General features: G+C 45.8%; 1 protein-coding gene across 2 annotated transcripts; it reads right to left on the reverse strand.

Moving 5' to 3' along the window:
• Positions 1 to 1,809: 1,809 nt before the first annotated feature.
• Positions 1,810 to 19,443, reverse strand: LOC120384021 (fructosamine 3 kinase related protein). Of its 2 annotated transcripts, none has more exons than XM_039502339.1 (6): positions 19,124 to 19,443; positions 14,501 to 14,652; positions 6,328 to 6,419; positions 5,752 to 5,834; positions 5,109 to 5,231; positions 1,810 to 3,782 (listed from the first exon to the last, which is right to left on the reverse strand). In XM_039502339.1, exons 1-6 carry the CDS (start codon positions 19,379 to 19,381, stop codon positions 3,444 to 3,446), a joined length of 1,047 nt encoding a protein of 348 aa, XP_039358273.1. In that variant the 5' UTR covers positions 19,382 to 19,443; the 3' UTR covers positions 1,810 to 3,443. The 2 variants fall into 2 exon arrangements, with proteins under 2 accessions (XP_039358273.1, XP_039358274.1); XM_039502340.1 differs by lacking the exon at positions 19,124 to 19,443 and adding an exon at positions 18,853 to 18,968.
• Between the last annotated feature and the right edge of the window lie 6,259 nt (positions 19,444 to 25,702).

The raw sequence follows: 25,702 nt of genomic DNA on the forward strand, positions 1-25,702 counted from the left end.
CTATTTGCTCAATCTCCATTTCTATTTGCAATCTTTGTTCAGTGTCCACATACACTATAATAATTTTTTCTAAAATTCTGTTGTGTGTGGGAGGGCTACTCGCTCTGGAGAGTTTTATCGATCCGGAAAGTGACTGATCCAAAAATCTGCCAGTTTTCAGATCAGAGTTGACCTTCTGGTTGCAGACTACCAGTTTGAGACACTCTTAAAAAAAAAAAAAAATCCCAATTTGCTGAAGAGATTTGTAAACAAAACAGTGTGTTCAGGTTAGAAACGCGTTAAAGTGGAGTCCAGACAACACCCAGAAATAAAATGACCCTTAATATGAAAGTCTGGAAGTGCACAGTGAGGGCTCCAGCCACGTTGGCCACTGCCTAACCATCATTACTGTGCCCCACCATTACCCAGGAAGCAACCAGTAAGTTTGCGTGGATGTTGTAAGCCAGCTGGAGTAACAGAGTGACAACATATCACCCCCTTAGAAACAAACAGGTCAATGTCACCTGCACTGTCTGGCAACACGGACAGGCACTCCCCCAACTACACTCTATCTAGATTAATTTATTCAGTGACAGACTCCACAAATATGCTCTCTTTGAGCTTACTTCAGCTCCAACTGAAGTCAATAGGAGTTTTGTCCTTGAGTAAAAGCAGGATCTGGGTGTGACACAAAATCCTTGGCAAAGGGTCCCCTGTTCTGTGCAAACAACACCTCAGACCTGACAAACTCACTACACCAGCCACATCTTGCAGGATATTTATCCATAAAAAGTAATGTTTAAGATATCCACAGAAAGCTCATGTGTCAAGATTCATAATCATTGTGAAATCTACATACAGGTAATAATTGAGTAATAGTAGACTGAAAGTATGCTTTCTGGACTTGAAATAAAAGTTAGTCACCAGGGAATAATGTCTCTGCGATGCCACATTTAAGCAGGAAAGAGTTGTCGCCCTACCCTGGGTAGCGAGAACCAGCTGTCTAGCTTTGCTCCATCCCAGGATTTTAAATGGAAAACCCTCAGAGACAACTGCAAATAATCAAAACCATTCTGGGTAAAAAAAGGAAAGTTACAACTGACAGAGAATCACCCTGCCTATGAATAAGACAAAAGCCTCTTTCAGTACAACACAGGGTGGGGAAAGGCACTCTTGATCCTTTTATTGAGGAGACATCTTGAGAAGCAGGGATGTTCATGTGAAAAATTGGATCCTGGTTGCTATGAAGCCAGCCAGCTCTGAAACAGACTGAACTGGGAGTAGGGGGGCAGAAGCTACTTTATTAGATGGGAAAGGTTTAACAGTAAGTATAGACCCAGGTTCACGTTTTATTCTTTTGTTTTGTAACAATTTGTTTCCATAATTCCCTCCTTTCTAGTAGAATCTCTATCCTAAGTAAACCTCCATTTGTGTCATTACAAGTGCGGTGTGCTATACAGGAACAGTGTACAAGGTAAAGCTGGGGTACACTGTTCCTGTATAGCACAGGGGAACACTTCAAAGAAACTCAGAGATTGGGGTGTTCTTCTTGCTAACCTGCAAGGCAAGGCCCACAAGAAAGGGCTTGAATGACAGAGATGGTGGTGTTAGGAAGCTGACACTCACCTTGGCACATGCAAGACTACTTCAGTGCTGAAGGAAGGAGGTAACACAATAACTCACTGTCCTGGGTGCCCCAAGAACCAACACACTGGGTTTTTATTAGGAAGGATATAGGACCTTCCTATTCTCCAGGAATTTAGAGCAGCTTCCCCAGTCAGGAAAGTAAGCCGCAAGCTATTCATACAGACAAGAGACAAACAACAATAATCAATTAGGAAACTAATATTTTATTTAAACAGCAGGAGATGAGTAACAACCTATGCTGCCAAGCAAGATTTGCAGTATTTTCCAGCCAACAAGTAACAACCAGTGAAACTACTACTAGGATTAGGGGGAGGAGAAATATTCAAATGGTAGTCACCAAAATTCGTATCAGTACTCACTGCAAAACCAGCGGTCAGAGAAATTCAGCACATCACAGTACCAATTTAAATCCAGTGAAAAACATTTTAGTTCAATAAAAATCACTCCCATATGCTTAGCATGCATGTAAGGAATCATGCATCTCTCTCACCTACCTGGTGTCCTTTTGTCGAAACATCACTAGAAGCCCACAACTAGACAGCAGAGCTATTGTTTTAGTGTTACTGTCGTGCAAGCACACATGGAACAGCTACTATCCTGCAACCTAATGTTTTCCTGCATTAATTCTTTGAAGAAATTTTAGTGATACAGGTATTAAGTGGTGAGATGCTCTTACGTGCATCAACAGTCCAAGTTTGACTTCCCTTGATCTTGAATGTGCCAACAGCTAAGTAGTGCAGTTTGTGGGGCTCTCGGAAACACAAAAAGACACATCATAGCTCCTGTAGTGTGAATTCTGGACAAATTATGTGGAAACTACTCACTGATCTAATGGCACTGAATTGCCCTCTCTTTACTTGTGGGTGACGGCAACCACAAAAATGATCGTTGGTTGTGTGTGCCAGTCAGCAGCACCTCCCCAGAGGAAGTGTACATGCAGCCAGCGCTGTCTGAAGACATCCAGCAGGAGAGGAAACCCTATCAAACAGCTCCGTTCAAAAAGCAGGATGGTATCAGTTCTGAATAGGCTCTAGCTAGAAGCTGGTTGACTAGCAGACATGGGACAGCCTGGGAATGTGCCAGCAAAACCCAAACACATGGTGTCACACAAAACATGAAACATTTGAGAAGTCTGTACACAGTACTATGTAATAGGATGGGCAGAGGACTCCACCCATTTGAACCATATTAAAATTGTTTATGGGTAGCCCTGATCACTTTTTATTCCTTTCTGGATTTCATGTTAACATGCTATTGCTTTGGTACCTATATCTAGAAATGCATGGCTGAAAAGAATTTGGCCGAACAAGCAACCAGAAGGAAAAGTCTCAATGAGCAACTCCTTCAGCCATTTGCATTGGTATGTAAGGAAAGGCCTTCTTTCCATTTCACCAAGCTTTTCATGTTGATTTCTGAATCAATGTGCAAGTGCAAACACTTAACAATATGTGGCACGGTTGGTCTCTGTCATAGAACCTCTTCCAATTTATTTACACTCAAGAGTTTTCTTCTCTGATTCAATCTGCCAAAACAGAATTGTACACCACCACCCTGACCCTGCAAGTTCTTTCATGTAACTCTGGAATTAGCACTGCCTTGGATAGCAAACTAACAAATTATTCCTGCAGCAAGTGACTATATCTTAAAGGGATGGAAAATGTCACAGCTGGGATTCAGCAGGACTCTCTGATTCTAGATCTTTAGCTGTGCAAAGAGGGAGAGGGTCAAGTATTTGTTTTAATATTATTGTAGTTGCCTCACCAAGAAGTGTGGGTTTTCTTAAGTGGGGGAGTGAGATACTCTGTTTGAGGGTGAAGTCATTTTACCAGGTTTCTCATGATGTTTAGAGAAGACCCTCTGTACCCTGATCCAAAATGGTTCCAGTGGTTCATATAGTGGAAAAGCTGGTACAGTTTGAGTCGTTTCTCAAACCCTGGAGCTTTGGGAATTTTACTGTGGTACGCAGAGTAAAAAGAGTTGCTGAAGCCACCAAACATCCCAGCTATCGCAAGTTCATATTCTGAATGACCATAAAAGGAGGCAGGGTCAAAAATAATGGGGCCAGAGTCATCCTCAGCTACATTTCCTCCCCACAGATCCCCATGAAGGAGAGCAGGAACGATCTCCATGTCACAGAACAAACTGGGTATCTTCAGCTGGGGAGGAAAAAGAAAGCAAGAGTTACCAGTGAGATGCCTCAAGATGAAGAATGGTGGGGTGTGAGTTACTTTAAACAGCAGATGTTGAAATCACTAGAGTAAGCATGCATACATACACACACACACAGAGGTTACAAAATATGAATTCAACATTCTTAAAAATTAGCTAGTTAACTGCCAGTCAAAACAGACTGGTGCCTTTTGACATTTAAAATAAAAAATGTCAAAGGGGGATCAACATGGTTTCTACTTCTACAGAATCATAGATACTAGTGATTGAAGACCATAGTCATCCAATCGTATATCCCATCCCCAAGCCTGCAATATAGGGGAATGTCTCAGTTAAAGATTCCAACTTGTATTTTTGTCACTTCCTAACTTCAGTATGTGTCATAACCGCTTTTCAGTGTTATAAAGTCCAAAGTTAAAAATTCACTCAGTACGCCAAATTTAGCCAGTTGCAAACAAATTCAAAGATACTGCTCCACTGGAAGAAGGGGTAAGAATCCTCCTATTATCCATGAGTAGAGGATGGTGTCCCTAGCCTCTGTTTGCCAGAAGCTGGAAATGGGTGACAGGGGATGGATCACTTGATGATCACCTGTTCTGTTCATTCTCTCTGGGGCACCTGGCATTGGCCCTGCTGGAAGACATGTTTCAGAGTAGCAGCCGTGTTAGTCTGTACCCAACTAAAACCTCTCCAGCGCATCATCAAGGATTTACAACCTATCCTGAAGGACGATCTATCACGTTCACAGATCTTGGAAGATAGGCCAGTCCTTGCTTACAGACAGCCCCCCAACCTGAAACTGTTCTTTTTGTTGGAAGACAGGATACTGGGTTAGATGGACCTTTCATCTGACCCAGTATGACCATTCTTATGTTCCACAAAATAGTGAGAAAATAGCTAAAAGTGCATCCACTCAAAAAGATGAATGCAACCCTTACATGAAATGGTAGTGCTGTTGAGTAACCCATGGCATTCCCCTATGTGTGTTCCAGGTAGTAAGCATGTACCACTCCCAGGCCAGAGAACAGGAGCTGTGAACTTGAACTAAGCTCTCTTGACTGGCAATGCAAAGCACTACCCAAAGAGCTAGCCTATAAGGATTTGCTTTAGATTATAGCATTGGGGGACACTGCATGAAGCCATTCTACCTCCACATAAAGGGTGTTGTATAGTCTTTGGGAATATATGTTCCTTTCTCACAAAATCCTAAAACATTCCAACAGAAGGCTGGAGCTAATTTCTTTATTAAAAGAAAAACCAACTAACCCACACCTAGCTATCAATAAATTAAGAGTCACAGGGAGCTCTTCTACCTGAAGCTGTGCCCAAAGTTCTCTTGCCTCCCTGTCTCCTGAATTCTTTTCAACCATATCCATCTGGGGCTGGATTCGCTGCCTGGCATAGAAAGTCACCCAGTCATTCTGCCAGTCATTCACCTGGAAAAGCAAGATCAGAGGTTAGGCACTGGACACACAGCATAAGACAGGGTAGCATTTTTTAAATATAGCCTTTGAGGAAATAAAACAATATGTGTCTTGATGTCTGTGTAGTGCAAGGTGTTACTATTTCAGTTGTCTACTCTAGCCAGTGTTCAGGAAAGGTTCAAGTCTTTAAAATCTCATTCATTGAATAAAAGCAACAGCAGAGATATTACAGGTACCCAAACCCTGTAGCTCCAAACCCTGTCTTGGGCTGTTGCTTTCCAAGCTATCTGGAACATATTAATTCCTGATGTAACTCCACTGAAATCAATGGAGTTACATCTAGAATAATCTTGACCCTTTGTGTTTTCCAAAGCAAAGCAAAAACTCATCTCTTACAATCCAAATATTTGCTCTTCCACAATTAGAAAAATGTGTAGCAAAGTCTTAAAGTGTTACATTTAAATCCCTAAGAATGTAAAACAACAGAAATGCTAGTAGGTTAAATAAATTCCAAGACTTAAGCAGAACCTACTTGTGGGAGATAGCCACAACAGGTGACCGTATGAAAGCCAAATCGATCCACCAACTGGATGTCTGTTTGCCCCTCACTTTTACCTTGCAAACCAAAAAAATAAAAACATAGATTACAAAGATTGTAAGTATTTGCAGTGTAGGTAGGCTTTAAATCAGATGGAGATACAGTAGTTTGCTGGTAGCAGACAGCTTACACTGCAGTATCTTTATTTAACTGCCTTCAGTTAAACATTTTCTATCTTGTCCTAAAGTTAAGTTTTAATGTTTATCACATCATCTGGTGATATATCGCCTCTGAAACAAAGCTTTTGAGGGTAATGATCTGGAATAAACAGTGGGGACAGCAAGTCTAAGAAATATTTTACCCACGAAAGAGATAAAGAGTCTTTTGCTATTTGTGAATCTTGTTTCAAATACAAAAAGGAATGCATTCCAAGTTTATTTGCATGACAGTGTTATTGGAGCCAAATAGATGTTCCTGAAATAACAAGTTCATTTTAGCAACTGCCTGTTTTACAGGTTATCTGTTAACTAGCTTAATGTTATTAAATTTACAGACAACTATGTACTGTACCAACAGTGTTCCCCTCTTTCTTCAACTTCCCTCCAAGTTTCTGGTTGTGAAGGTGGAGATCAGCCAACTGTGTTCCAAGCTTTGCTGAATGCCTAAGAAACCAAAATAAGTTCTTTTGGCATCACTGAATCATCTAGTAACCAGTGAATTCACATCTTGATATGCAGGGAATTACTCATGTACATTTGCTGAGAACTTTTCCGCATGCTCTGTCTGGAAGCAAAGACATCCTTTTGAGGAGGGGAAAAAAGCTTAAGACCAAAAGATTCTGAAAATTGTATTTATTAGGACACAATGGCTATTTCTCACAATGTGACATTGAAATGAAAGTGAGAGAAACCCTAAATACAAAGTAATTACTGCAATACAACATTTCTGCTATGTATTAGCTCTACATGAGGCCTGTACATTTAATAATCAGCCTGTGAGAAGATCATGCATCATATAGCCTTTTAGTTTTTGTACCTCCAGCTACATTCTAGAGGCAGGGGATAAGTTGGATTTACTCTTTCCTGGGCTCTACCTCTGCTAAAGTGTCTATTCTTTTCATCATTTCATGCCTCATCTATTGCAATTTTATAGCTCTCCGAGACCTCAGCTCTCAACATCAGAGACCAGAATGCTAAAGCTAGACTGCTCTCACCCTCCAGGAAACAAGACCAAATCTCCTGTTGCACCTTCACTGGCTTCCTATCGATCTCCAAACAGAATTGAAAGTTATCCTTCTGCTTAAAACTCCATACGAATTTGCTCCTCTTGATTTCTGAGCTCATATCCATCTCCTCTGCCCTCTCATTCTAACCCTCCATTCTTAGACTTTTTCCAAGTACAAGCTCATATTCTCTAGAAAATTTTGCAACTCCTCCCACAAGATAAAAGCAACAAAGAATCCTGTGGCACCTTATAGACTAACAGACGTTCTGCAGCATGAGCTTTCGTGGGTGAATACCCACTTCTTCAGATGCAAGGTGCCACAGGATTCTTTGTTGCTTTTACAGATCCAGACTAACACGGCTACCCCTCTGATACTCCAAGATAGAAGCCTACCATGTAACACTCAAGATACGAGCCTCCCAAGTTACCTTATGTTCACGCTCTTAGTCTTCACCTGCCACATCATCTCCCTGAATCCAGTGCATTGTCATCTCTTCTCGTTGTTCCTGTTCTAACACGGGGCCTGATCATACCTCTGAAATTAGTACATCAAGGGTCATATTCATGCTCATCTCTCCCCAACTTTCATAGAAAGGGAGTTCAGCCACCTTTGCAGCAGGATCTCTTTGATTCCCTGGACCTCACAGCGGGCTCCCCATGAATCTGAGCATCCGCCAAGATAGGAGGGGGCAAGAGGAGTGAGCAAACTGAGCAGACATGCATCTCCATCTCCTGATCCCAGCACAGATCAAGGAGGACCTGTAGCACAACCAAACACTATTACATTTCTGCAGCCTTGCTACTTGATGGGTTCTCTAAGCCAGCTGCAGAAGCCTAGAGGGGTGAGGAGGGCACAACTCAGCTCCCTGATGGAACAACTGAGAACAACCTCCATAGTGGGTTTTCTTCCAGGAAAGGGGACAACCAGGCCCTCAGATTTTAAGGCATCAATATTCAGGACACAAACTTTATCTATCTGGAAGTGCAATGTACACCCCTCCTGTACTATATAAGGAACAATAAATAGTGCTTCATATCCCCCAAAGGTGAGAATCACATAGCAAGATGATCTCGCAGTTCTTTTCTCTAAGGGCTGGTCCACACTAGCACTTTAAATCGAATTTAGCAGCGTTAAATCGAATTAAGCGTGCACCCGTCCACACCAGGAAGCCATTTAATTCGACATAGAGGGCTCTTTAGTTCGACTTTGGTACTCCACCTCGACAAGGGGAGTAGCGCTAAATTCGACATGGCTATGTCGAATTAGGCTAGGTGTGGATGCGAATCGATCTTAGTAGCTCCAGGAGCTATCCCAGAGTGCAACACTCTGCTGACGCTCTGGACGCCAGTCCGAGCTTGGATGCTCTGACCAGCCACACAGTCAATGCCCCTGGAAAATTTGAATTCCTTTTCCTGTCTGGACAGTTTGAATCCCATGTCCTGGTTGCTCATCGGGGCAAGCTCAGCAGCACCGGCAACGATGCAGAGTTCTCCACCAGAGGAGTCCAGGCAATCTCACACTACAAAGAGGTCCCCAGCATGGACTGACCGGGAAGTCTCGGATCTGATTGCTGTGTGGGGCGATGAGTCTGTGCTTTCGGAGCTGCGCTCCAGCAAATGGAATGCAAAGACCTTCGAGAAGGTCTCCAAAGCCATGAGAGACAGAGGATACAGCCGGGATACAACGCAGTGCCGCGTGAAAGTCAAGGAGCTGAGAGAAGGCTACCAGAAACTCAGAGCGGCAAACGGACGCTCCGGAGCCCAGCCCCAGACATGCCGCTTCTACGAGGCACTGCATGCCATTCTCGGTGGGTCTGCCACCACTGCCCCACCAGTGACCGTGGACTGAGAGGATGGGATACTGTCGACGGACTGTTCCTCGGAGATGTTCGCGTACGGGAAAGTTTAAGAGGACGAGGCAGTCGACAGCGCTTACAACACAGATTTCCCCGACACCCAGGATCTCTTCGTCACCATCAATGAGATCCCCTACCAACACTCCCCACCCGTTACCACGGACCCTGAATCAGGAGAAGGATCAATCGGTAACTGCTTCAAACATGTTAACATTTATTTTTTAAATAAACTGGGAAAACAACTAGGCGAACACAAGGTCTATGTACAGGTGGATGGAACTGTCATCTTCCTCTGACATCTCCAGGAAGCTCTCCAGGAGGTAATCGCCAAGCCTCTGCATGAGGTTCCTGGGCAGGGCTTGCTTATTGGGTGCCCCGAGGAAGCACACTTTTCCACGCAACGCTCTCAGCTGGAACTCGGGGACCAGCGCCTTCACGAGCATGGCAGCATAGGCCCCAGGGTTGTGTTGGCTTTCCTCCAGCATGCGCGCTCTCTCTCTCCGTGACACTCTCCTCAGTGTGATGTCGCGCGCAGACTCCTGCATGTAATTAGAGTAATTTGTGTACCATTAGTAATGGTTGTGCTTAACTGTTCCTTTGCATAACAAGAAGCGTCACTGTACAGCCACGTGTAGGAGGCTGCAGAGTGGGAGAATACAGGGATCTCTAACAGGGAACGGCCGCGAGGGGCTGCAACAGGGGCACCGATTCTGCTTTCATGTTTGCCTGCAGCAGGAGGACAGTGCTGTAGATGCAACTTAAAGCTGCAAAAAAAACTAGGCTTACCATGCCTGGCCGCTCCACGGATTCTTCTTTCCTGCCCCGCTTCTCTGGTCTGCAGTGCAATACCACAGGCAATGAAAGCGAACCCAGAGAAATCGAACTGTCCCCGAGTGAGTGCTCATGAGAGAGGTGCTGTGCTTGCTCTTGTTCACACACACTGAGTAGACTTTGTTTATTTTTTGACCAAAAATATTTCTCTATGGAATTCACTCACTTTTCCCCGTCACACAGGTGCAACTGTATCCCTACCTGATCCAGGCGCCTGGTCGATGTTCTGCAGCACCACAGGAAGGAGGACGGAGCTCCCCTTCACTGCATCTGCGACCGCCGCCCCCCGCCGCAAAGTCCAATCCCACCATCACCCAAAATGACAAGAGGAAGGGGCACCAGGGGCCGTGAAAAATGTTAATGCACCACAGCAGAGTGCTAAACTTACAAAACGCTCTCAGTACCTTACTTTTGAGAAGTCCTTCCCTTAATGTGCTGTTCATTATAAAAAGTTTTTATTTTTTGGTAATTTCTTTTCCCGTCAGGTTTCTTTGCAGAATACTTTCCGTGAAGGGGGGAGAATGGTTTGGGAATTGCATAGGACTTTCACCGTTAATAGTGGTACAGATATGGGGGCAAGATCAACAGCTGGTCACTCACAGAGTGCAGCCTCTAGTCACCCTGGTCAGTCTGTGGGGTGATTTTCATGTTCTGCTCATAGGCGGAAGGTGCCCTGCGCCAGGTATATTTGCAGGTGGGTCTCTCCACCGGCCATGCCTGGATCGTGCCCTGTCCCACGCGGGTCTCCCCCAGCCCCATCAATTCCCTGCCTGGAGCAGGTACCAGCCCCCACCTGCCACCCCTCCCCCGCCCTGTCTCACAGTAGAGAGGCTACCCGCAGAAATGCTGTCTGCTGCCCCAGGGTCATTGAGCATGCCATCCACAAGTGGCAAGGCAGGTTGCCCTCACCCTGCCCTTCTATCATAGCCCTGAGCCTCTACAATGCATCAAACCATCAGCCCCCAGCCCGAAACCCCCTACACCTCCTCCCCATTATCACACACCACTCACACCTTCCTACGCCCCCAACCCCCAGCCCAGAGCCTGCACCCAAACTCCGTCGCAAAGCCTGCACCCCTCACCCATTCCTGCACACGCACCTGTACCAGTCCTCACCACAGAGACCGCTGTACGAGCAGGAGCCTATCAGTCCTATAGTCTAGAAGCGGTCTCTACATCACTGCACACCCAACCCACCACAGTCACCGTCCCTGTGTCAACCCTTTCACGCGAAGTCAGTAGTCCAGAGAAGGTTGTTGCTGAACAATGCTCTATTAACTTTATTTGTACACGTGTGTTGGAAGGGGGCAAACGGGGTGAACGGGATATGAAACTGTAGAGGAGAGTCAACAGAAACTGGGTAAAGAAACAGGGGCAGGTTCCGCTTCTCTATACACTAAGTTAATAGTCACAGGTTACCCTGCTCACTGAGGAACCTGGCTTTCAAAGCCTCCCTGATGCACACGGCTTCCCGCTGTGCTCTTCTAATCGCACGGGTGTCTGGCTGAGCGTAATCAGCAGCCAGACGATGTGCCTCAAGCTCCCATCCCGCCATAAACGTCTCCCCCTTGCTCTCACACAGATTGTGGAGCACACAGCAAGCTGCAATGACAATGGGGATATTGTTTTCGCTGAGATCCGAGCGAGTCAGTAAGCTCCTCCATTTCCCCTTGAGACGTCCGAAAGCACACTCCACCACCATTCTGCACTTGCTCAGCCGGTAGTTGAAGAGTTCCTTGTCAGTGTCCAAGGCGCCTGTATAGGGCTTCATGAGCCAGGGCATTAGCGGGTAGGCTGGGTCCCCGAGGATCACTGTAGGCATCTGCACATCCCCAACATTTATTTTGTAGTCTGGGAAGAAACTACCTTTATGCAGGCGTCTAAACAGACCAGAGTTCTTGAACACACGCGCGTCATGAACCTTGCCCGGCCACCCGACGTTGATGTTGGTAAACCGTCCCCTATGGTCCACGAGTGCTTGCAGCACCATGGAAAAGTAGCCCTTGCGGTTTATATACTGGCTGGCCTGGTGGGACGGTCCCAGGATAGGAATGTGAGTCCCATCTATAGCCCCACCGCAGTTTGGGAATCCCATTGCGGCGAAGCCATCTATGACAACCTGTACGTTTCCCAGGGTCACCACCTTCGAGAGCAGGAGATCAACGATTGCGTTGGCTACTTGCATCACAGCAAGCCCCACGGTAGATTTGCCCACACCAAAGTGGTTCGCTACTGACCGGTAGCTGTCTGGCGTTGCAAGTTTCCAGAGGGCTATGGCCACTCGCTTCTGCACAGTCAGGGCTGCTCACATCCGGGTGTCCTTGCGCGTCAGAGCAGGGGACAGCAAGTCACACAGTTCAAGGAAAGTGCCCTTACACATCCTGAAGTTTCGCAGCCACTGTGATTCATCCCAGACCTGCAGCACTATGCGGTCCCACCAGTCCGTGCTTGTTTCCCGGGCCCAGAATCAACGTCCCATAGCACGAACATGACCCATTGCCACCATGATCTCCACGGCGCGGCGTACCGTGCTTTCTGAGAGGTCTGTGCCACTCTGAGACTTCATGTCCTCACCACGCTGCCGTTGCCTTCTCGACCGAGTTCTCAACATCTCACTGTGGAAGAGGTGTTCGATAAGGTGCGAGGAGTTGACAACGGCCATAAGTGCAGCGATGATCGCAGCGGGCTCCATGGTCGCAGTGGAGTGCTGTGGCGCCCGCGCTGTCACTTATAGCAGGAAAAGTGCGCGAACTGATTTCCCGCCGGCGGGAGTGACGGTTGAATGATGACAGTTACCCAAAACCACCCTCGACACAGTTTCCCCCCCCCCCAGCATGCATTGGTGGGAAATCCCAGCATTCCGATGGGCGGCGGGGAGTGCGGGAACTGTGGGATAGCTTCCCACAGTGCACCGCTTCAAAAGTCGACGCTTCGCCCGTTACTGTGGACTCACACAGTCGAATTACTGTATTTATTGTGGATACACAACTTCGACTACATTAGGTCGATTCCAGAAATTCGAATTAAGATGAATCGAAATAGTCTTGTAGTGTAGACGTACCCTTAGTCCCACAATTCTTACTCTGAAATCTTCATAAGAACAGCCATATTGGGTTAGACCAAAGGTCCATCTAGCCCAGTATCTTGTCTTCCGACAGTGGCCAATGCCAAGTGCCCGAGAGGGAATGAACAGAACAGATAATCATCAAATTATCCATCCCTTGTCACCCATTCCTAGCTTCTGGCAAACAGGCTAGGGACACCATCAGTGCCCATCCTGGCTAATAGCCCCTAATGGACCTATCCTCCATGAACTTATCTAGTTCTTTTTTGAACCCCGTTATAGTCTTTGCCTTCACAACATCCTCTGGTAAAGAGTTCCACAGGTTGACTGTGCATTGTGTGAAAAAAATACTTCCTTTTGTTTGTTTTAAACCTGCTGCCTATTAATTTCATTGGGTGACCCCTAGTTCTTCTTTTATGAGAAGGATTAAATACATTTACTTTCTCCACACCCATCATTTATTTTCCAAGCTGAAAATTCCCAGTCTTGTTAATCTCTCCTCATATGGCAACCATTCCATACCCCTAATAATTTTTGTTGCCTTTTTCTGAACCTTTTCCAATTCCAATAAATATTTTTTGAGATGGAGTGACCACATCTACACGCAATATTCAAGATATGAGCATACTATGGATTTATATAGAGGCAATATGATATTTTCTATTTTATTATCAATCCCTTTTCTTAATGATTCCGAACATTCTGTTCATTTTTTTGACTGCTGCAGCACACTGAGTGGATGTTTGCAGAGAATTATCCACAATGACTCCAAGATTTCTTTCGTAAGTGGTAACAGCTAATTTAGACCCCATCATTTTATATGTATAGTTGGGATTATGTTTTCCAATGTGCATTACTTTGCATTTATCAACATTGAATTTCATCTGCCATTTTGTTGCCCAGTCACCCAGTTTTGTGAGATCCTTTTGTGGCTCTTTGCAGTCTGCTTGGGACGTAACTATCTTGAGTAGTTTTGTATCATCTGCAAATGTTGCCACTTTGCTGTTCACCCCTTTTTCCACATCATTTATGAATATGTTGAATAGGACTGGTCCCAGTACAGACCCCTGGGGGACACCACTATTCACCTCTCTCCATTCTGAAAACTGACCATTTATTCCTACCCTTTGTTTCCTATCTTTTAACCAGTTACCAATCCATGAGAAGACCTTTCCTCTTATCCCATGACAGCTTTCTTTGCTTAAGCGTCTTTGGTGAGGGAACTTGTCAAAGGCTTTCTGAAAATTTAAGACTTGCATCCGAAGAAGTGGGTATTCACCCACGAAAGCTCATGCTGCAAAACGTCTGTTAGTCTATAAGGTGCCACAGGATTCTTTGTTGCTTGAAAATTTAAGTACACTATATCCACTGGATCCCCCATGTCCACATGCTTCATATAGTTTCGGAACCCCAATGTGGCCCTCAGGCCAAAAAGTTTGCCAACCCAACCTAGATGTCTCGAGAGATCCACAACCTTCACACAAGGCGGGCAAGTCACCATATGCTTCTCCTGGTCATCGCAAACCCAAACTGAATCCCCCATAACTATTACTTCTCTTTTCCCAATACCTGGAGCTTCTCTTCAGTTTATGATTGATTCCCGGTATACAAGTATTGTGAGATACTAAGGGGCACTGTATACAAAGTGCAGCTTCCCCTCCTGTCCCAGATCTAGTGAAAAAAATAATATATCAAAATGGATTTTCATCCCCAAAACAAATCTAAATTTCTGGTCACAGCAAGAAGCAATGACACAATTAGAATTTACCTATTAAGACTCCTCATTTCCAAATGCTCCATCACAAATAGAGTGCTGCCTCCTGGCACATCTATAACTTTGATGGGTTTGGGCACCTTTACTGTCTGTGTTTGCAGGATGGCTGATAAACTTTCCATTTCTCCCTCAAACATTCTTCTGGCCTGTCAAATACAAAGAAAAAGCGTCACTCCCTTTGAATGCTCTTATGGCTAAATGAAGGTCTTTCCCCAAGTAAACATTTTAAACAGAGTAGCTTGTTTTTTGCTAGTGCAGGTATAAGATACCAGCAGTCCAGAGTTGTGATACCTACACTGCTAAGTCTGACCTATAGACCTGACAATAATTTCAGAATTACACAAGTTCCTATCCATAAACCTGCTCCTATAGAAGCAGTGTGGCTTCTAGCATTTTATAGGGTCAGGCAAATAACTCAACAATTGAATCAAAGCCTGGGTCACACATCGGAGGCTCCATCTCCATTCATGGAACAGAGTTCACATGCATACTGCTGACAAAAATACTGTGTTCACGTGATGTGCAGCATCTGAGTAGAAAAATGGATACAAACATCAACAGATACATTAAAAGGACAGTGTTACGTGTTGGTATTCTGTGTAGCTTTGCACAAAATCAACTGTAGGTAGACTTTTAGGTAGACTAATATTAAAATAGCTGCTGCCATCCCTTAAGTTTGTGTTCACAGCAGAAATATAAAGAATGACTTTGTGGCTAACCTGCAGTTGTGATGTTCTTTCAAGTGAGAATCTAGTCAAGTTACAACTTTAGGTCCTGATTCTGCCAATGCCACACATGTTGAGTAGTACTTACTCTCCATTGACTTCAATGGGACTAATCACTTAAGTAAATACTACTCAGAGAGTGGTTTGAGTATTGGCCTGCTAAACCCAGGGTTGTGAGTTCAATCCTTGAGGGGGCCACTTAGGGATCTGGGGGAAAGATCAGTACTTGGTCCTGCTAGTGAAGGTAGGGGGCTGGACTCGATGACCTTTCAAGGTCCCTTCCAGTTCTAGGAGATAGGTATTAAATTAAATTAAAAAAAGGTCTCTTAGAGAAGCTGCAGTCTATGCTATAAGCACTAATTAAACTAATTAAATATAACTGCCTAGTGAATAAAATAGCAACAGAACAGTTTGGGGCCAGATACAGGACTTAAAGTCACAGGACAAACTGCAGTGGGCATTGATTACAAACTCCCCAGAATGGAGGCAGGCAAGAATTCTTGGATTATCTATTAAGGAGTTTGATAATTTATGACTTATAAATGCCTACATTGGTTAAATAAAATTGTATCTCTGCCTGAAATATTAAGCCAGGCTTAAGCCAGTTGCAAATTTTGATAGAGTAAATAACCTAAAACCAAACATTTATAATACAACTGCTGATATAGCACGTTGCTGCATACACAGCATAGCATTATAATACAGTCAGGTGAAGTTTGCTTTCATCAGCACTCTGCATTTATAGACACATGCAAAAGCAAAGAAAACAGTGGCCGACTGAATAGCAAATTAATCCATGGCTTCTGACTTTTTTGTTTAAAAAAGCATCTCTCCTTTATTACTCAGCACCATCCTGCTCCTAGTTCTCTCAAGCACTCCCAAATGTGCTGAAAGAATTATTGCCAGAGTGTTGTATGTATTAACTGAGGCCCAAATGGAAGTACTAGGTTGCCATCACTATTAGGTGCTCTAAGTCTACTACTAGACAATAAGCCTTTCATCACCTTTCCAGCTGGGACCTCAGCATACTTGAGTGACATTGTTACCCTGCTGCTCATACCACCAAGCAGGAAAGGGTAGAAAGACTGGGAACAGGCATAGCACTCTCTTTCAATTTTTTCCCCCCAAGCTGTTGTACTACAGGTAAATTGTTTGTGTTTTCTTCCATGTGCCCAGTGTTCTCCTTCCACCTAGGGTGTACCCTTACAATAACTTCCTCTTATAATTTTCTTCACTTCCAACAGAAACACAGAACTAACATTCTGTATAAGACCAATATTCCATCGAATGCACTATCCTGTCTCACACAATGGCTTATACCAGATACTGAAAAAGAATATGCAAGAAACCCCATCAAACACAATTATGGAAAACCCTGCTCCATAAGGGAAATTTCTTCCTAAGTGCAGGCAGCTACAGACTGACCTACGTCCTAAAGAATCACAGAAATGTAGGACTGGAAAGGACCTAGAGAAATCATCTAATCCAGCCTCTTGCGCTGAGGCAGGACCAAACCATTCGTAACAGGTGTTTAACCTGTTCTTAAAAACTCCCAAAGACTTGGCTTTCACAACCTCCCTTGGAAGCCTATTCCAGAGTTTCACTATCCTTGAAGTTAGAAAGTTTTGCCTAATGTTGAACCTAAATCTCCCTTGCTGCAGATTAAGCTGATTACCCCTTGTCCAACCTTCAACCAACAAACATGGAGAACAATCAATCACCATCTATCTGCTTAATAATTGCCATTAACATATTTAAAGTTTGTTATCAGGTCCCCCTTGGTCTTTTCTCAAGACTAAGTTGTTGTTGTTTTTTAACCTTTCCTCATACATCAGGTTTTCTAAAGCGTTTATAATTTTTGTTGTTCTCTCCTGGACTCTCTCCAAATTGTCCACAGCTTTCCTAAAGTGTGGCGCCCATAACTGGATACAATACTCCAGTTTAGGCCTCACCAATACCAAGTACAGCTGTCTTACATACAACATTCCTGTAAATACAGCCCAGAAGGATATTAGACTTTTTCGCAACTGCATCATTGTTGACTCGTATTCAATTTGTGATCCACTATAACCCCCAGATCCTTTTAATCAGTACTAGCCAATTATTCCCCATTTTGTAGTTGTGCATGAGATTTTTAATTCCTAAGTGCAGTACTGAATTTCATCTTGTTGATTTTGGAGCAGTTCTCTAATTTGTCATGGTTGTTTTGAATTCTAATCCTGTCCTCAAAAGTGCCTGCAACCCCTCCTATCTCAGTGTCATCCACAAATGTTATAAGCATACTCTTGCTTCATTATCCAAAAATACTGACTAGTACAGGACCCAGGATTATTGTAAACAAGAGACGAGAAGTAATTCTTCCACTCTACTCCATGCTGATTAGGCCTCAACTGGAGAATTGTGTCCAGTTCTGGGCACCACATTTCAGGAAAGATGTGGACAAATTGGAGAAAGTCCAGAGAAGAGCAACAAAAATTAAAGATTAAAGGTCTAGAAAACATGATCTATGAAGAAAGATTGAAAAAACTGAGTTTGTTTAGTCTGGAGAAGAGAAGACCGAGAGGGGACATGATAACAGTTTTCAAGTACATAAAAGGTTGTTACAAGGAGGAGGGAGAAAAATTGTTCTTCTTAACTGCTGAGGATAGGAGAAAAAGCAACTGGCTTAAATTGCAGCAAGAGCGGTTTAGGTTGGACATTAGGAAAAACTTCCTAACTGTCAGAGTGGTTAAGCACTGGAATAAATTGCCTAGGGAGATGGTGGAATCTCCATCGTTGGAGATTTTTAAGAGCAGGTTGGACAAACACCTGTCAGGGATGGTCTAGATAATACTTAGTCCTGCCTTGAGTGCAGGGCTGGACTAGATGACCTCTCGAAATCCCTTCCAGTTCTATAGTTCTATGATTACATCCCCAATACATCAGAAAGGATAAAGCAGTCTATTTCAGACCTTTGTAGTAAGGTGATGGGGCACAATAATATCTGTAGTGAGCATTACCATAATAATAATAATTGGAGATATATCTATCTCCTAGAACTGGAAGGGACCTTGAAAGGTCATAGAGTCCAGCCCCCTGCCTTCACTAGCCGACATTAAATATCTGTAGTCAATGGCTAGCTGATATTGCCAGGTGTCTGATACAGATACAGCTGCTCACCTTAAGGACCACCAGATGCTGCCACCCACCCTAGCAATCAATTAAGATAGATACTTAATTCCATCCCACCCAGATGGTGGAGTCTGTATCTCCAAGCATGTGGCGTAAGCCTAACCATGCCCCAAACCAGCTCTTGGAATAGTACTGCCTTAGGCAGGCTAGCAAACATCCACCCAGCAGGGTCCTTCAAACAGGATTTTTTATTTTATTTTTTTTAAGCCAAGGCCCTGGTCAGAGCCGTTTATTTCAACATACAAAGTACAGGGATCTCAGGTTGCTGGCTTGGTAGGGGCAGAACTGGCTGAGAAAGGAGCCTAGTGGTTATATTGCTAACACAGTCGCCATGCGGTCACCACCCTCTCTCCGATAGCAGCATTCACTTGGGAGCCCCAGGGATTACTAGGCATTTTGCTGCCCCTAAGCAACCTCCTGCGTGGCACAGCCAGCTCTGCAACTACTCACTCTTACACCCGAGTCTAAGCAATGCTCTCTCCATCCAATCCTGAAAGGTGAAGCCAGCTCATTTTTAGCACGAACAGCCCTCCAATTAGTCCCATTACCCAAAGGGACCACAGGAGCACCCAGTGAAACTCCGGCTCAGTATGCAAGCCTCCAGTGAAACCCCCTGCCACCCTGCCCAATTGCCCGCCGCTAGCCCAGCCCCCAGGGGAGCCCCGGGCCCGCCGCTAACCCAGCCCTCCCCCACCCCAGGGGAGCCTCGCCCCCCCCGCACCTCCGCCTTGGAGTTGCTCTTCACATAGACCCGGCCCCCGTCGGTGTCGTAGCTCTGGCCCTGGCTGATGCAGCCGCCGCCCGAGTGGCCCGTGGGCCGCAGCACTGAGGTCCCCAGCTCCCGCTTCAGCGCGGCCTCCATGCTGCTCCCCTGGCGGCGCGCACGAGCCAGGGCGGGTGGAGCGCGCGCCGAGCAGAGCCGCTGCAGCAGCCCGGGCGCCAGGAGCCTCGAGACTCTGCCCTTGCTGTCACTGGGCATGCGCAGTGACAACCGCCTGAGCGAAGCCTGGGCGGTCACCGGCTGGATCTGAGTCCGCGGGAGGGCGCGAGGCTGCCTGTTCTGGGGGAGCGGCCAGGGCCGGGGGGCCACGGCTTTGCATTGGGGAGGCGGAGAGGGACCGTGGGGAATCATTGCTTTGGGACAGAGAAGGGCTGAGGGGGAGGGGAATCTGCTTTGCATTGGGGCAGGCAGATAGTGACTGATGCTGGGGTCAGTGCGTTGGAGAGCAGATAGGTGCTATGGGGGAGGGGGTTGCTGCTTTGCAGACTGCATGGGGGAGAAAGCTGAACCCCAGAACAAAATGCGAACTAAAGAGTAGTCACTGCTTTGGGTGTGCCTCTTTTAATTTTTTGGGGGGGAGGGAGAGGGGGGAAATCGTGGCCCAGCAGGACAGGAGATAAGGACCAAAGGGGAACCACTGTTTTTCCACATTCACCATCCCTCACCCCCTTGTTAATGCTGTGACTAGGCCAAATAATTCTGGTGCTTTCCCTGGTTGTTTAGTCCACACTGGTCAGGTACCCATGCTGGTCTAGTTAATATTGCCAACAGTTGCTCCTCTTTTGGAGTGTTATTTCACAAACAGAACGTGAAAATGGTTCTCTTTCAACTTGTTTCCCTAGGGTGTGTTTAGAGTCTTTCTTAATATAAGTGCAAAGAAAGCACATGTACAGGAAAACAGTTTGTAGGGAAATGTGTCTAGTGTCAGTGAAACAAGATAATAGCAAACTACTGTGCTTTTAAAAATATTTGGATTCAGTGCTTTCTGGTTATTACAGAATAATATATTAGATGTCTCCAACAAGAATATTTTGCTAATAGTAGGAACTAACCAGAGCAGCTATATCAATATGTTGTCTGAAATTTTGCAGAATGATAATATTCCTTTCCTACTGAAATTGTTTTTGTTAATTTATTTCACAAAGAATTTTCTATGGCAACTAAGAATTGCCAAATTTAGAAGTGGAAAAGATCTTTTAAATCAGGTTTTCTCCACCCAGGACCCAACTTGGATCAGTGTAACAATCCTCACTCAGCACTTGGCCAGGAAGCATGGCCAAACAGTCAGGGACACAACCCCCATGACCAGCAAGGGGGAAGTGGGGAGGAAGAAAGGGTGGTTGTTAGAGGAGTGCAGGCCCTCCAACTCCACCAGGCTCTGACCCAGGGTGGCCTGCCAGCCAAGACTGCTTAAGGTTGCCCTCTCTAGGCCACTTTCTAGAGAGGTCAACCTCCCCCCAGCTCAGTCCAAGGCTTTCCTCTGTTGGGGAAACCAAGAAAATAAATAGTCAATTAAAATAAAGTCATCCATGCCACTGTCCAGGGTCCATATATAAGGGAGAGGGGAATACTTCCCTCTCTGACTGTTTCTGGAATAGGTCCCCCCTTTCCTCAGGGAGGGCCCTTTAGTCTAGTTTTATTAGAGACTTCAACCTTCCCACTGCAGATCTACCACCAAATGAGCTGTTTCCTGGTCTTTTAATTCCTCCACCAGATGGAGCATTTGCTTCAGGTGTGGTGAGTCGGGACTGGCTGGGCCCAAAATAATTCCTTATCCCATTGTTGCCCAGTCTGGGTTTTGTACACCCCATCACAGTCACCAGAATGTCTCCAAGGGTCATGGGCACCTCCTGTCCCAGGGGGCTGGCTGGGCTTGCCTCTCTTCTCCAAGGCACTGCAACCTCTGGGGTCTAGCACCACTCAGGTTTAGCTTCGCTGTCATGATGACAGGAATCCAAGTAGGGCAAATTTGAGTAAGTGGCACTGCAACCCCATGAGCCAGGTCACAACTCCAATCACACAAATTTGGTCCAGTCAGTGGGGCAGCCAAATCTGAGCAGCACTGCAACCTTGGAGGCTGCATTGCCTGGAGTGGAGAGACAAGCCCAGGCAGCCCAACAGCAAAGAAGCTGCAGGAGCCACCACTGTGGGGTGAGTGTCAAGCAGCACCCAACCCGCTCGGGGGGCAGGATTAGACTGAAAGGCCCTCCACTCCCACACTGTTTACTGGGTTGCGACAGGCCATAAACATTTACAAATGGGTAATGAGCCCAAAAAGGTTGAGAACCACTGCTTTAGATCTTCCATTCATCTCCCTGCTAGTGCAGGATTGCACCCTTCCATTTATTTTCTAGTATTTTGTTTAGTCTTAAATATTTCAAATGATGGTATTCCCACTGCTTCCCTTGGGAGAGTGTTCCATACTTGACTACATTTTACTGTCATGATGACATGTTGATATTCAGCCTATTTTTCCCTTTCTTAATTTAATCCCATTATTCCTTATTCACCACACTAAAAAAAATCCTTCTGTACTTTGTGTGAAAACTCTTCTGCTACAGTGTCTGTAGAAACTTACCTCCTTGCTTTGGACTAGCTTAGCTAAACTAGACATATTTAATTATTTTCATCTTTCCTATATTAAAGCCAGAATGTAATTAATGTTTTTTTAACCTCAAAGTTACTGGTATGTCATCTCATCCTTAGCAATGTTTTTATCCTGGTAATTTTTCTTTTAATTTTAATTTGGAAATGTTTATGCTCTTGGGGCCCAATGCAGGGGGAGCATGCCATAGTTTCTTCACAGCTTGGGGCCCTCTGCAACAAGGCTCTGGGGCAGCAGGAGCACTTGGCAGGTGGGAAGGATACAGGGGTGAAAGTAACATTCAACACTTACTGGTACGGGGGCCAGCTCTGGCTCCCAGAAAGAGTGCAGCCTCGGGCAGAAAGGCAGGGGCTGGGGGTCAGCGTCATCCAGCCAGCCCATCCGCACTGCTTGGCCCAAGCTGCCCGGGGCTCCAGTGGTGATTTAAAGGGCCTAGGGCTCTGGCTGCTGCTGTACTAGCGGCAGCAGCGGCCAGAGCCCCAGGTCCTTTTAAATTACAGCCCCAGGGCAGCTGCTCTTTTTGTCCTGCCCCTCCTCCGCCCCCGGGCAGTGGCCGGGGAGGGGGGGTGGCAAAAGGGGCAATGACATTAAAGCACTGCCACTGCAGCGTTTTAAGCAGGGTCATTTGCCGCGGCAGCACTTTAGCATCAGCTGAGTACGGGCTGGTACCAGCGGCCACTTTTTACCAGTACGCCGTACTGGTGTACTTTCACCCCTGGAAGGGTAGCAGGGGTGGCGAGTTATATGGGCACGTAGTGCCCGAGCTCCAGCAAATTCAGGGCACAGGGGCCCAGCTCCACCAATGTTTGGGCTGGGTCTTTCTCTGCACACTTTCCCTGGAGCATCCCTGCCTGTGCCCTGGGCAAGCGGGCGGCCTGCTGCTGCTCCATGCTGTGCTCCCTTGCCGGCCACTGCCAGCTACAAAAGGGAGTGGCGCCGGCAGCAGGCTGAGGCAGTAGCACAGTCACCACCTGCAGAGGGAGGAGGCGCACACACATGATAGCAATCCCCCCCCCCCCCCCAGCACCCACCACAGGGGAGGCGAGGGGGCTTCCTGGACCTGAGAGGGGCCTGGCTCCTAGGAGCACATGCAGTGATGGTGCTGGGTGAGTGTGCTGCTGCGGGGGAGAGGGCTGGGGGGGACTGTGGAGTCCTCCTCTCTGGCCCCAGCTCCGTCATTGCCCTCAGCCCCAGCCAGAACCTTCATCCCCCCACACCCCAACCCACTGCCCTAGCCCTGAGCTCCCTCCCACACTCCAAACCCCTTACCCCAAGCCAGAGCCCTCATCCCCCACACCCTCCACATTGTGCAATATAGGAACTGTTAAACGCTTACTGTTTCCAGTCCATTTTTACATTATTTACAAAAATATGTATCAGCTTACAAGGCAAGTGTGGGGGGGACGGGACTTGGACCTGTTCTGGCCACCACCAAAAATTATACAAACCAGCCGCCCCGAAGGGGAGAGATACTTCACTCCCCAGGAAGCTGCTTCTTACCTTACCCCCAACTTTTCAGCAACCCCATGAGCCTAATTAGGATCATAAGCCTTGATGAGCCTATTGTGGAACGTTGAATGGCTTTCCTAGATTTGGCAGCACCACTTTGATCATCTAGTCTGACCTGCTGTGTATCACAGACCAGAGAATTTCACTCAGTGATTCCTGCAGTGGAGAGAATTATGCTTCCCTGTTATGTAAGTGATGTTATCAAGCCCAACAACTTGCATTATCTCCTGTCCTCCCCATAAGCCACGGCAGGTTGAAGAGCCTACTGTGGTTTATGGGGAGGAGAAAAGATAATGCGGAGGAAGTCTGGACCCCCTGCATGGAGCCTGGGAAACAGCAGGAAGAATGGAGGATGGAATCAGTCTTCACTCCCCTGGAATTTCTCTACAGAGGTCAGGGAGCAGTAGGAGGAATGGGGAAGTGTCTCCTCTGCAATCCACACATCTTCGCCTTCTCCCTGGCTTCCCCTCTGCAGAATTACAAAGAATAATACCAGACAGGCAGGGCACTTTCCAGGATAATTAAACTAACTTGTACAGTCTGATCTCTCCCTATTCTCTATGGCTCCAAGCCATAAGGACATATGGCCACTCAATAAAACTGACCTGAGAAACACCCAGTGTCAAGTGTATGAGGTGCTGTCTCTGTGTTTGACACTGGGAGCTTGGAGAACACATGGACTGCAAAATTACAAGACTGGGGAAAAACTTAAACCTTGAGTAATTTTTATTTAAGTAGCACTTCCTAAATTCTCAGGGAAAATACCGCTCATGCCTGACTTTTAAGCCAAGCAATTTGAAAACAAATTGGTTATGCCAACCAAAATTTAAAGAGAGCTAGAAAATGCAGCTTAGAATGGAAATTTAGTTTTCCATTTAGTTTTGTGACAGGTGTACCAACCCTGCACCAGGCATGAAGAAGTTACAAAGTAGCTTTGGGCTCAGACAACCCCATGCCTGCGAGACATGCCAGTCTTGGAAGAGGAGCCTTCAAAAGTGAGAAGCTCAGTTCAGAAAGCTCTAGTGTGGGGAGGGGAACAGAGTGTTCATCCTCAGCTCTTAGGAAGGAGTTTAGTAGAGCACCAAGCTAGCTTAGGTTGAATGCAAAAAACAAACACTAGGACACATGGCTGGAGGCTCAAGGTAGGACAGAGAAGGTGGAGCTGCTTTTTATTTGGGTTAATTTAGTTTCTTTTCATTTGTTACCTTGAGGACTGAGACTAGGGGCTGAACTGTTGCTGAAAATATGAGCCCTCTGAGGAGAGGGTAGATGCGCTGTAGAAAGTAGCCCCAGGAAGAAGCAAGAGGTCTGACCAAACAGACCTTAATCACTTGTCACAAGGATTCTTGGGCTTGAACCCACGGTAGAGGGAGGGGTGGGTTCCCCTACCTCCTCACCGGGAAGACTAGCCAGAAAATCCCAGACACAAGAGGCTAGAAGCATTATTGGTCCTGGATGAGGTCTATCAATGCGTGTGAGAGCCTGGGAATGCTAGATAAAACCCCTGATTTACCCCAAAAGTGGTGAGACCAAAGGTTACCCAGCTGGAAGGCTGAGTAACAATGCAAAATAGGACCATTAGTGGACCTGAGCAGCAGGATACAGAGAACAAAACCCTTCAATGCTGCTCCTAGCCAGGAGGCAGTGCTCCAGCTGGTGTTGGGTCACTTTGCTGCCGGTCTTAATTATGGAGTTGCAATACACTCCTCCATAATGCCATCAGTAAATAATTGTATAGCAAGCTGTACTGGAGAATAGTTTAATATTTAATCGTAAGGGATTGGAGTGCAGTTAGCTCAAAAATTGGGGGGACAAATTGGGTTGTTGTGGGTATAACAAGTGCTTGCCTATTGGCCAAAGCAGTAGTGGTAACCTCATTAATTACATGTTGAAAAGAATCTAAAGAAACCATCAGACCATATCCCCAATCTTCTCATAAAGATGTATCAAAATAAATCTTAACCAAATACCAATGTTAAAGTAATACAATGCAGATTCTTCCTGCTGAGAAAGAGGAAGTTAATGATCTACAAGGCCATGCTGTGGAGGGAAAAGAGTGGGTTGACATAGGGTATAATCATTTTTTCCCTCTTCTGTAGATTGCTTGCTCCTGATTTTGAACATTTAAAAAAAACATTTGCTATAGACTCTTGAGACCACACCCATCCACAGTGCTTAATTGGTACCAGGGCTGAGCCTCAGCACCTCTAGGCTTGGCAGTTGATATCCCTGGCACCTCTGGGCTTGCTGCATCAGTTATGAATGTAAACAAATGTATTCAGCTCTGGCACCTTTAATTACAAATTAAACACTGCCCTTCTCTAAGCCCTGGAGGGAGTTCTTCATCAAAGCTTCTCTCTTTTTTTGATACATGTTGGCATTCCTGTGATGTCTTTGGTGGTTAA

The sequence above is a fragment of the Mauremys reevesii genome, linkage group 15 (genome assembly GCF_016161935.1).
Source record: "Mauremys reevesii isolate NIE-2019 linkage group 15, ASM1616193v1, whole genome shotgun sequence".
Taxonomy (NCBI): Eukaryota; Metazoa; Chordata; order Testudines; family Geoemydidae; genus Mauremys; species Mauremys reevesii.